General features: G+C 38.8%; 1 protein-coding gene across 1 annotated transcript; it reads left to right on the top strand.

Moving 5' to 3' along the window:
- The first annotated feature begins 428 nt into the window (after window positions 1–428).
- Window positions 429–1,399, top strand: LOC127185594 (Y-box-binding protein 1-like). The gene is given in 2 exon segments (XM_051142029.1): window positions 429–1,020; window positions 1,023–1,399. Coding segments are annotated over 2 exon segments (969 nt in total).
- The last annotated feature ends 11,917 nt before the right edge of the window (window positions 1,400–13,316 follow it).

The raw sequence follows: 13,316 nt of genomic DNA, 5'->3' as shown, positions 1-13,316 counted from the left end.
CACAGCCATATTTTCTACAAATAGGGCGTGATGGTATGATTTCTTTCCTCCCAAGTGGTGGAATTAAAGGTGTGCACCACCACGGTCTGGCAAAGGAGACCCCTAATAGTATTAATAGCAAGGACAGCAGGCAACCTCACCTTGTTTATGACGTGAATGGAAATGATTCTAGAACTGAACTCTATTTAGAACTTTCGTCCGTATCCAGGATCTTTATGTCTGTATTTGTGAGACTTCTTACCTTCGTTTCCTTCTGTGAGAGTCGGAGTTGTGACATCAATTTGCCATTATCGAGTTAGTTCGATTGGTAGTGGGAGCCAAGAGCGAGACACAGTGAGCCCTGAGGGCCCCAAGGTCTCAGGTGGCCTGGTCAACATCACACCCAGGAGGAGCCTTGGCCTTAACTGTAGGCCGCAGTTGCCACCACCATGAGAAGAAAGGCCAAGACACAGCAGCTGCTGCCTGCCACCCTCACCGCCGCCCTCAGCTCAGCAGCCACCAAGCCCAGGTCCCAGGGGAGCGGCACAGACAGTGGAGGCACAGGGGACGCCGGATCAGAGGCGGCCGCCCTCCAGGACAAGAAGAAGGTCATCCAGACCAAGGTTTTGGGAACAGTAAAATGGTTCAATCTAAGGAACGGATACGGTTTCATCACAAGGAATGACACCGGGGAAGACATATTTGTGCACCATAAGGCCATAAAGATGAACAACCCAAGGAACTCCTTTTGCGGTGTAGGAGATGGAGAGACCGTAGAGTTTGATATTGTTGAAGGAGAAAAGGGCTCGGAGGCAGCAAATGTTACAGGCCCTGGTGGAATCGCTGTTCAAGGCAGTAAATACGCGGCAGACCGGAACACACGCTGTGCAGATCAGAGGGGTCCTCCATGTCATCACCAGCAAAACTACAAGAACAGCCAGAGTAAGGAAAAGAGTGAGGAAGTGAAAAGCTCTACTGAAGACCAGGCCCCACCGTGCTGGCCATTTCTTCAGCGAGGGTTTGAACCTTTTGCTATGCAGAGATGTATGGGCGTCGACCACAGTATTCCAGCCAGCCTGTACAAGGAAAAGCGATGGAGGGTGCTGACAAGCAGGGTGCAGGAGAGCAAGGCAGACCTGTGAGACCAAATATGTATCAGGGCTACACACCAAGATTCCGCAGGGGCCCTCCTAGCCAAAGACAACCTAGCGAGGACCACAAGGAAGAGGACAAGGAACATCAAGGAGCCTCTGAGACCCAAGGTCAGCAGCCACCTCAAGGTCGGCGTGGCCGCAACTTCACGTACAGATGCAGATACCCAGAGATCCGTAAACCACAAGAAGGCAAAGAGACAAAGGCAGCAGATCCACCAGCTGAGAATCCGCAGGCTACCCAGGCTGATCAGGGCGGGGCTGACTAAATGCAGGCTAACCATCTCTACCATCAGCCGGCTTGGTCATCCAACAAGGAAAAATGAAAATGAAATTTTAGCCATAAGAAGAGAACAATGATTAGATCTGAAGACCTTAAACGTGCTTGCTTTTTCCCCGTTGACCATATACTCTAGAACTATCTGCATTGTCTATGCAGAATGGGTTTTTATTATTTTTCATAACGATATCCCTTTTTTGTAATGACAAACATGATTTTTTTCAAAGCCTGGTTTTTCTCGATACAACTTTAGTGGTGTTTAAATTGTTAAATATTAGGTCAAGTTCAGATTTTTAAGAACTTTATTTTTACAACCTTATTTTTAAAAAGTCAATGCACTGCAAGCACATGTAAATAAAGGTCTTAAAATATATAAATATATATATATATATATATAAAGTTGTCATTCTCTGTTATTTGAAACAAATTCTGAGAAGTCATGCTAGAACTCCATGCCACACTCTGCTTACCCACACATCAGAAAGAAAGAGAGAGAGAGAGAGAGAGAGAGAGAGAGAGAGAGAGAGAGAGAGAGAGGAGTGATGGAGGGAGGGATGGAGGGAGGGAGGGAGGGAGGGAAGGAGGGAGGGAGGGAAGGGGAGAGAGGGAGGGGGAGGGAGAGACAGAGAACATCCTGAGGGTCTTACTGTGTTTTCCAGGCTAATCTTAGTTCCTGAGCTGAAGCAATCGCCCAGCCTCAGCCATGTGATTTCTGGGATAATACAAGTGCACCACCACTCCTGCTTGAGACCACTGTCTTCTTTCTTTGGTTGTGTAAGGCAGGCTTATGTGATATAGATCTGCCTGTCTTTGAGCTCCTGACTTTTCTGCGTCTACCTCCTGGGTGCTGGGATTACAGATATGTACAGGATCATGCCTGGTTCTGACATCACATTTATTGTCTTTTTAAAAAAATTTTTATTATTACTGTAATTTATTCACATTACATCTCGGTTGTAATCGGGTCCCCTACCCCCTGCTCTTATCTTACTGTTCTCACCCTCCCTCCCTTTTCCATTTTATTCCCCTCCCCATAACCTATTACAGGTGGGGTCAGCCTCCCCCATTGTCCAATCACAGCCAATCAGGTCTCATCTGGATAGCTTGCATTCCCTTGCTCTGTGTTTGACAGGACCTCTCCCCTAAGGAGCAGTGATAAAATCAAAGGTGCCTGAGTTCTTCTCAGAGGAAGTCCCCTGTGCACCTACCCACCTTGTGCAGAATGACCTGTCCATTAGCTACATCTGATCAAGGTCCTCTGCCTGCAATGTTCTTGATTGGTGCCTCAGTTTGCACAGGCCCCTCTAGGTGCAGATCCAGCAGCCTTGGAAGTCTCCTTGTGGATCTCTGGAAAACTCTCACTCCTCCCCTATATCTTTCCTTCCCCTAGTTCTTGCATATAACTCACAGCTGATCACCCAGAGTCTAGCTGCATGTCCCAGTATCTCTCCCTATCCCCCGCTAGGTGGAATCTCTCTCAGAGGATGTCTCTGTTTGGACAATATCCACTTCTAAATGAGCATATACCATGTGTGTCTCCTGAGTCTGGGTTACCTCACTTCGGAAGATCATTTCCAGCTTCATCCATTTGCCTACATATTTTAAGATTTTCTTGTTTTTAATAGCTGAGTAGCACTCCATTGTTTAAATGTACCACAGTTTCTTTATCCATTCTTCAGTTTAGGGACATCTAAATTGTGTCCAGATTCTGGCTATTACGAATAAAGATGCTATGAACATAGTTGAGCAAATGTCCTTGTTGTATGGTGAAGCATCTTTCTGGTATATTCCAAGGAATGGAATAGCTGAGTCTTGAGGTAGCACTATTCCCGATTTTCTGAGAATGTGCCAGACTGATTTCCAAAGTAGTTGTACAAGTTTGCACTCCCACTATCAATGGAGGGAACCTCTTTCTCCACATCTGTGACACCATGTACTGTCACTTGAGACAACACCCACTGGGGGATCAGGACAGATACTGGGACTCACAACCAGACTCTGGCCTAAGAGTTGGGGGATGGAAGGACTAGGGTGGGGTGTTGTCAGGAGCTCCACAAGGAGATCATCAAGGCTGGCAGATCTGGATCCAGGGATGCCTGTTCAAACTGATGCACCAACCAAGGGCATTGCAAGCAGAGAACCTAGATCCCCTCTTCAGATGTAGCCAATGGACAGCTCATTCTCCACATGGAGAAAGAGAGGGAGAGTGGGGAATTGCCTCTGACAAGAACACTGGTGCCCACTATTTGATCACTGCCCCTTGGCAGAGAAGCCCTGTGGGAACACAAAGAAAGGAAATGCAGGCTACCTCGATGAGACCTGATAGGCTGTGATCAGATGGTGTGAGAAGAGGACCCCACCTGTCAAGAGGTCTAAGGGAGGGGAATAGGGAAGGAAAGGGAGAGAGGGTGGGAACAGAAAGATAAGAGCAAGGGGATTACAATTGGCATGTAATGTGAATAAATTATAATATAAAAGTTTAAAAATCCCAGTCACTTAGCAAGGTTATTTTGAAGGAAAAAAAAAATGGAAGTGACTTCATAATTTTGAGTTTAGGTTTTCACTGACAAAATAAGAGATTTCAAATATACTCTTCACATTTGTGCAATGAATGGGGAAGTTGACAGCACATACTGAAGGGGACTGAATCACAGTCAAATAAAAGAAGAGAAAGAGGATGATATTAGAAGTGCTAGTTGCCTTACCATACCATGAGGCAGCATCTTTTAAATGCATAGCTTCTTCAGTATGTGCACAAGGATCATCAGGACCCATGAATCAATCTAAAACCTTCTCCATTCAGTCCTTCCAGAGTGAAATTTAAGGACTCGTGTTTTATTTGATCTCTGCCATGTTGGCATGGCTCAGTATTGTTTGCCAAACACTAGGCTAAACTTCCTAGGTTCCTTCTCTTCTCTGGTACTGATTCTCTAGTATACAAACAGTCAATGATTTATCATGTATTCCCAGGTTAGCCTTAGTGAATCTTCGGCAAGATTCTTCTGGAAATAAAGCACCATTTATACATCAGTCTTCAACCTCGTAGGAAAGGAAGTCCAAACAAATGTTCTCATATGGAAGAGAATTTGGTAAATATCTGAAGCAGTAAACGGCTCAAGGATGTCTCCAGAAAGCAGAAAGAACCAGGCAAATCCAGCGATCCTCTCAAGCCTCAAAGAATTCAGACCATACAGAAAAGCATTTTATCCAATATCACATTTTTTTCTTCACATGGGCAAAATCAAATATTTGGCATTATAATAGATATGAAAAGAACTGAGATGACTTTGTGCATTAAAGAACTCTCTGTTCAGCTCCTTGGTATCCATCTAAAAGCCAATTGTGCTACATGCTTGCCTCAATCTCCAGCACAGTGACCGGCAGAGACAGGGGAATTACTGGGGCTTTCCAGCATGCAGACTAGCTCCAGATTCAGGAAAAGACCTGGTGAAAGAGAACATTCACAGTCCTCCTCTGGACTCTATAAGAATGGCTGGGTACACACATAAAAAATACGTGTATTTACAACACACACACACACACACACTATACACCAAAAAGAAAAACAAAAGATAAAGGTTAAATTTAGCAGTGCAGGGAAAATTATAGGACTCCTCCGTAAATTTGAATTTCAGGTAATGAATAATTTTAGTTTAAGCATACTTGTGCAATAAATGGTACTTTTAAAAATACTAAACATGTCTATTTTCTAAACTTGACAAACTCATCTCACTAAATGATCAAAAGACTGAAGAACTGCCTCTAATTTGTTCATATAGCAATCTCACCAGCAGGGAAATAGTAGCATGACTTAAAAGGAAAAATTAAAATTAACCAAGAATTAAACCATTAAACCAAGAATAAATAAAGGCCTTCAAGAAAGAATGCTTGACCTCAGTTTCTTCCTCTGCAAAATAATAGAATTAAACTTAAAATTTTCTTCTTCTTAGCATCTTGTGTTTTTTCTATTTTTGGAAAAGAGTCCATTCATACTTCCTAGACATGTTTGAGATGTTTGTGTCCTATAGTAGATCTCTCAATTGGGGATGTTGCCTATACTTATAATTTGTCAGTATTTCTCATGGTAATAGATAGAAAAGAACCGTTCATAATAACAGTAACACTTGAAGCTATAATGTAGATAGGAACATTTCTTCATCATGCTTTCAAGGTATATGTGACCTGAGAGAAGGCCACACAAAATCATTAGAAACTTTTTCTTTATTAGCATTAACTATTGCAGTTTCTTCCTTAAAAAAAAAAAAATCCTGGCCTTCCATTGGATTAATAGATTGTGCTGTTTTTCTCTGTCCTTTGTTCCGAACAGGCTTTAGCTGAATCTTATTATTATTATTATCTGGGTGTGAAATTTACACATTGGTCCCCATCCTTTTATGCAACCAAGCTAATGAGGAAAGAAAGGTGTCACATTATCTAGATTCATTTTCACTCTATCCTTAGAGAGAAGGATGCTCGAACTCTCATCTTTGGTCTCCTGCTCATTTGCAATTCTTTCCCTAAAACAATTTATCTAATAAGCCACAAGATCCACAGTTCCAGTCTGTACTAATTGATTTTCCCTACATAGATCTGATGAGGCTGGGAGAGCTTTTCCTCCAACAAGGTAGATTTCAATGTTAAGTCTTCACTGTAGGCATCATGCTGACAGCCAGCTCCTCCAGTCCACATGAAGAGCTCTGCTCTCTAACGCTTTCCTATTAATTAATCACTATCTTTATAAATGTAATAAATAGCATGACTGCCAGCTAAAAGACAAGAACATTAGTCCTAAAATACAGGGGGGTTCCCCACTGAGCACCACTCCAGACAGCATAAATATTAGCCTCGGTGAGATATTTTGCCATATAAATAACAGAAATTGTCTTAACTGGTTATTTTCAAGCACTAGTTTAAAAAGGCAGTGAAAGTGAATCTTTTGACAAGATTCTAATGCAAGATTGTGTACAAAATGTCATAATTACCAGCACCTGTTAATTACCATCTTATCTACATTTGTCATGAATTATAATTATTCAGCTCAATTGAAGATATTTTATATATCTAGGAGGTAGCAATTTTTAAAGATCATCTCTGGTTTGACAAATGTAAGCTGCATTCATTTTATTATATTTTTGATGTATCTCATTTGTATTAGTGTTTTGGAAATTCCATACATTTTAAATCCTATTCACCCCTTGCCCTCACATTTCCCAGGTCTATTGGCCCTTTCCTATCCATCCAAGTTTGTGTCTACTTTTAAAAACATTATAACCCATCAAGTTCAGTATACTCTGGAGTGTGTAGCCATCCAGGGGAGTGTGGAAGAGGATGTTGTTGGCCTGAGAATTTTTTTCAGAGATAAATGCAGACAAGATGTTGCTAGGATACAAGAGGTAATTACATGATGAGAAGCTGTTGTGCTGGTGAGATTGATTCTTCCCTTTTGACAGTCCTTTGTTTTCCTTAACTCAGCTCTACCCTGCCTATGCTGCATGTCATGTTTCCACCACCTCTATTCTTTAAAGGTTGGCAGTGCTATTGTTAAAGTGGTAAGTTCATTGGCTACCTTATGTGACCAAATGATTTCCCTAAGCCTGTAACTAGACAGACAAAATCCAGCATCACCAATAAATTTCTTGTCTTTATTTTGCTGAGGATAAGTAAAGAAATTCAATTGTTTCCTCCATAGAGTCCTTTACTCCAAAATTCTATATTGTTGAACCAGGATGTCCTTAACCAGAGCACATCAACCTACAAGCAGCTTCCTCTTATTCTAGATATTCTGTAATACCATAGCCTACTTTTTTATACAAAGAAATTAAAGTCTGAAATATATAATGGCTATTTGTGTAATTGTGTGCTGGTTTTCTACTTTGACAGACTGTCAGTAACATGAGATCAGGCAGTCATGGGAGTGCTTATGCTCAAAGAACATGATGTACTTGAGAAAAAATGTAAGAATAAAACCCACCATTTTGAACAATAAATATACACTAATAAAAATTTTACAAAATGCAATTCTGAAGAATTGTACAGTGTTTTTGCAATGTGTGTATACTGTAGGATGACTAAATTGAACCAATTTAATTATATTAAGTACATACTTATTGTGGTGAGGGCATTTGAAATCTATTATTTTAGGAAATTTTAATGTACTACATTACAATTAAGTTTAGTCACTAATTTCAGGAATTCCTTGTTTTTAATAGCTGAGTAGTATTCCATAGTGTAAATGTACCTCAGTTTCTTTATCCATTCTTCTACTGAGGGACACTTAGGCTGTTTCCATGTTCTGGCTATTATGAATAAGGCTGCTATGAACATGGTTGAGCATATGTCCCTGTTGTGTGGTGGAGTATCTTCTGGGTATATTCCAATCCTATTGGGACTCTATATGAGAGAAGCATGGGAGAATGGCAAAGTTGAAGGATCCAGAGGATCCTAGAAACCTACAAAAAGAACATTATGATAGGCTGATGTGGGCCCAGGGGTCCCGCTCAAACTATGGCACCAGCCAAGGACACTACAGGCCGTAAACTTCAAACCCCTACCCAGATCTAGCCAATGGACAGGATATTCTCCACAGTTGAGTGGAGAGTGGGGTCTGACTTTCACACGTACTCTGGTGTCTCATATTTGACCACGTCCCCTGAATGGGGAGACCTGGTGGCACTCAGAGGAAGGATAGCAGGCTACCAAGAAGAGACTTGATACCCTATGAGCATATACAGGGGGAGGAAGTCCCCCTCAGTCACAGTCATAGGGGAGGGGAGTAAGGGAAAAATGGGAGAGAGGGAGGAATGGGAGGATACAAGGGAGGGGATAACCATTGAGATGTAATATGAATAAATTAATAAAAAAAATAATAAAAAATAAAATAAAAATTTAAAAACGTTTAGTCACTAAAATAGGAAAGAACCCTTTAATTTATTTCTTCTACTGAGTCAAAATGCTATATTCTGTCTATGCTTTGTCTTTGCATGTATATACCTCTACTCTGTGTGTGTGTGTGTGTGTGTGTGTGTGTGTGTGTGTGTGCGCGCACACACACGCACATGGACAAGAATGTGTAGGTACATGTCCAGATGTGTGCACATCAGTGGAGGCCTGACATTGACCTGAGAGCTCTTCTTGGATGACTCTTCCATTTCATTTATAGAAACAGAGTCTTTCGATCAAACTTAGAAATCATATATAAGTTGATCTTGCTAGCCAGTTGGCTTCAGGAATTCCTAGTTTCCATGTTTGGATTCTATAAATATACATACTAAATATGATTCTATGAACACCTGAAATTTATATGAGATCCAGTGAACTGAACTCCAGTCTTCTTGCTTATATGGCAAGTAATTTAATGACTGAACCATCTCCTCACACCTAAGATTGTGAACTCTTGGACAAAATCTTCTGACTCTCATTAACACCCTCCTTCTGTTGTCTGCTCCCATGGGGGTCAAAAATTTTAGATTACAAACATTGAAATTACATAATACCTGTCTTTCTGTGCCTATTTTTAATTGTTTGTTGGGTTGTGTGTGTGTGTGTGTGTGTGTGTGTGTGTGTGTGTGTGTGTGTTCCTAAATAAATAAGTGCAATCTGCTTACTCCGTATATTGTACAAACATGCATTCAGAACTGAGCACTTGGTATTGGCTAACCCACTGGGGTGCTTCCCTGGGAAAGGTTATTTCTTTTTATCTCAGAATTCATGAATTGCCTGTAATTCTTTGTCTAGAACTGAGGCCATTGAGATTTCTGTCTTCCATGATAGCATGTCTATTGGTGTTGTCTTTGTTCAGATCTTCTTAGGTAGTTATGTCAATGAGAGTTAACAGGTGTAGTTTCGCTGACATTTCTGGGAGATGCAATCTCACTGCAAGCAGCATATGCCTCTGGTTCTATAATCTTTCCACACCCCCCTGATTTCCTTGATTTCCACCTCTATAGTTCCTGAATCCTAAGTTTGGAATTGTGTTGTAGATATATCAATTAGAGCTGGTCATCAAATAATCGATTGTTCTCTGTATTTTCATCAGCTGTGGTTTTCTGCAATGGTTTCTGTTACAAAGAGAAGTGAGAACTACAGTTATCTGAGGACCTAAGGATGACTACTTAGAATGCACTTAGGGATTATAATTTAACAAAAGGGGTTCACCTACAAGATCCTTTCCTAGCCCCAGGGAGATGGCTAGAAAAGTACCTACTGAAACTGAAATGTACCAGATATGATTTCTTTCTTGTCGACTGTTTCTTAAGACCAACTAGAGAACTTGGTGGCTAGTTATCACCAAGGTATGCTTAGGGTTATTGTGCAATGTTTTTTTAATTGCTTACAGGCATTGTAGCTGAGTAGGACTATTGGTTGTTTACTTCTTTTGATATGTTGCATGGTACCTTCTGGTACAATGAAAACTAGTCCTCATGTCAGTTTCAGCTCAGATCCTGAGTCCTACGTCCAAAGTATGTGATGTACTCAACAATAGGGACTTATCTTCCACCTCTAGAGTCCACAGAACTAGAAAAATATTCTAGAATACATATTGAACCACAGAAGATCACAAATAAACAAAGCTATTTCAATGAAAAGGAACATAGTTGGATTTCACAAAACCTAACCTCAAACTACAAAGCTACTGGCAGAAAAACAGATAAGCAGACCAACAGAATAGCAGACCTACAAATGGAATAACAAAGATACAGCTACCTATGGCATGTTGGCACATGCCTTTCATCTTAGCATTGGGGAGGCAGAGGCAGATGGATCACTGAGTTAGAGGGAACCTTGGTCTTCAGAGTGCATTCCAGGATATCCAGGGCTACAAAGAGAAAGTCTAGTTCTTGATAAACCTGTCAAAAACACACAGTGGAAATAAGACGGCCTATTCAACAAAGGATCCTCCCAAAGCTGCATATGCAGCAGCAGAATGAAAATAGATCCATTTCATTCACCCTATAGAAAAAATCAACTCAAAGTTGATTGATAAAATAAAATCTTATTTTAAAACCTGAAATGCTGAAACTGCTAGAAGAAAACAGAAATGGATCTTGTATGCACTTCAAGATCTAGACTTATGGAAGAATTTTTGAAGCAAAATCAGTAACAAATGAACGGCCCCTCAAAAATCATGAAATGAGATTATGTAAAAATTTTTAAATTGTGCACAGCAAAATAAACTATCAATATAGTGAAGACCCTATGAGATCGGAGGAACTATTTCCCAATTATACTTCAGACAGAAAGACACTATATTGGTTTTTCTAATAAATTTTTAAAATTAAAACCCAAATATCAAAACTGCCAGTAAACCAATGGACTAATGAAATGTATAGACAGTTCTCAAAAGGAGAAACAGAAAAGGTCAATAATTTTTAAAATAATCAATAGCTCTAGTCATAAGAGAAATGCAAAATCAATGTGGATGTTTTCGACAAACTTAAAAATAGAAATATTATATTACTTAGGTATGTCATTCCTGGATAGGTACCCAAAATACTCTATATCCAAGTCCACCTAGATTTATTATTGATCTATTAGTGATAATAAGTAAATAGAAACAACCTAATTGTCCATTAACAGACAAATGGCTAGTGTAAATTTGGTACATAAACACAATAGAGACATAATAGTTAAAAAGAAAAGAAAAAATTTAAATTATCTTGTTTTCTTAGAGTTTTTTCACATGACTCTATTCTTGGACTATGTTCCAACAAAGACATATAAATTTCTTTTAAAAAAAAACCTAGTTTACTACTTAAATGTTCAGGCTGGTAATAGATTGTGTTTATGTTGAACAAAAGTAAAATGTGAAGGGCGAAGGTGGTAGATTTGGAAAGTACAATATTAAGCAAAATATCTCAAACTCAGAGATGTGACAAACACATGTACTCTCTCATGGGGATCCTAAACTGTATAGTATGCATACATATATGTAAATGTATGTAAATATAGAAAAGCTTAAAAATCTAGAAAGGTATGAATGAATGCCAAGAAAGTACAGAGGATGGTGTTGGGTGGCATGAAATAAGAAAAGAAATTGGGAGGATGTCACAAAAGAAAATGGATACAGTGTAGGTTGTAAATGAGGGAGGAGAATCTATAATCACACACATTGTTCAAAATGCCTTAATGATGGTTCATATCCTCTATGCTACTGAAACAAATGAAAGATTTTTTTAAAGATGAAATTTAATGTTAGATTAGACCAGCATCAGGGCAGTGTCTCCTCTACCAGTTATATTCAAGTCAGTATTTCTGTCTCAGTTTCTAATTCTATAAAATGGAGCTGTTATATAATATGGGGAGTCGCTGTTGTGATTATTTTAAGGATGAAACAAAGTTCCATAATTTCTCTAAGAGGATGTATATTGTTGCAACTCACAAGACTTGGGTCCTAGAACCTTAACTAGGGGCAGTGAGGGAATGAACAAAAGACAGACACATGTACAGGAGAGCTAGAGTTGGGTAAGGGGTGTGCGCTGATGGAGAAGTACCTACTCCTGCTAACAACCTGGAACCTTGGCATGTTTATTAGTTATAATATAGGTGGGCTGGTAAGCTAGCCTAAGTAGACAGTCTATGCATGGGAGCAGTCTCTGGCTGTAATATGTGATAGAAGGAGGAAGCTACAATTCCTAGTTTTTGTACATACTGATCAATCCTCCATAAATATTCATACTCTGACCAGAAGAAAGTGGTTTTAACAACTTCTATCCTAGTTCACATTGAAAAATAGCTTTCGAGGTTTTGATTTTTGCTATTGCTGTTCCCATATCATCAAATAGAATTTTGTTCACTCAAGGTTTCCTCTGCGTCCTAACCTATCTATCTATCAATCATTTATCTATCTATATCATATATAATATGATATACTAGATATATACTTATGTATGAAAACATATTGTAAACAGATTGATTGATTGAGGTTATAAAACAATGAGGGTAAACCAGGATAGGGATATGATATTATAAAAACTAAAGGTTTTTAGTGAGTATAACATAATTAATTATATTCATAATCTAACAAGGTAAAGGTATTAGAAGCTATATGGTAGATTTTTAGCATAGTCCATTTCCATATAAGTCATTTTTAGCCCATTCTAAATTATATGTGTTAAAAGGATGCATGAATTCATTAAATTATTTTTAACTCGGCTCATTATTACACTCAGCTTGACATCTCAGACAGTTGCTAATTTTTAACCAATTTAAGAAAATGTCCTTTGTTAGGAATTAAGTAGTAATGTTTCTAACTTATTACAGCTGAAATACAAGTGTTTAAGAAAAGAAGGTATATTGTTTATAGAACCTTAGGAAACTAGAAAGGCACTAGGAGTAATTTAGCTCAGCCCCTTATTAGACAGATGTAGAAACAGAGCAATTTTTGATAGTCATAATTAAATGATTAAATATAGTAAATGGGCAATGAACCAATCACCTATTAAGACTACAACAAAGAATTTTTCTACAAGTTAAAAAAATTGAATAACTTGTAAAGTCTTACTGTAGGACCTTAAAATCTTATGGTATATCCTATAGACTAATCATGTGCTCATGTAGCAATTATATTAGGTAACCTATTATAAACCATGAAAATCCTGTAGAAATTAAGTTGGGAAGTTCTCTTTAGAATATATTATATTGAAAGGACTCTTAGGTAAAGTGACACTTCATTTGTTGCTTTTGTCCCTACTGTGATTTTATATCAGTTCATTTATTTAAAATGTTTATGAAAGTAGAAATAAAAGCAACGTTCATACAACTATTAGGAACTAAGGAAATATTTTGTTTCAAAAGTAGTCATGATGCATGCACTGTTATGCTTATAAGTATGAATGTTTATTTATTTCATCAATATTTACTAAATGGTGATTACAGGCTATGAAGAGTGCATGAAACAATGAAGGTAT

Source organism: Acomys russatus, chromosome X (genome assembly GCF_903995435.1).
Source record: "Acomys russatus chromosome X, mAcoRus1.1, whole genome shotgun sequence".
NCBI lineage: Eukaryota > Metazoa > Chordata > Mammalia > Rodentia > Muridae > Acomys > Acomys russatus.
This window is presented reverse-complemented; position numbering and strand designations above follow the sequence as displayed.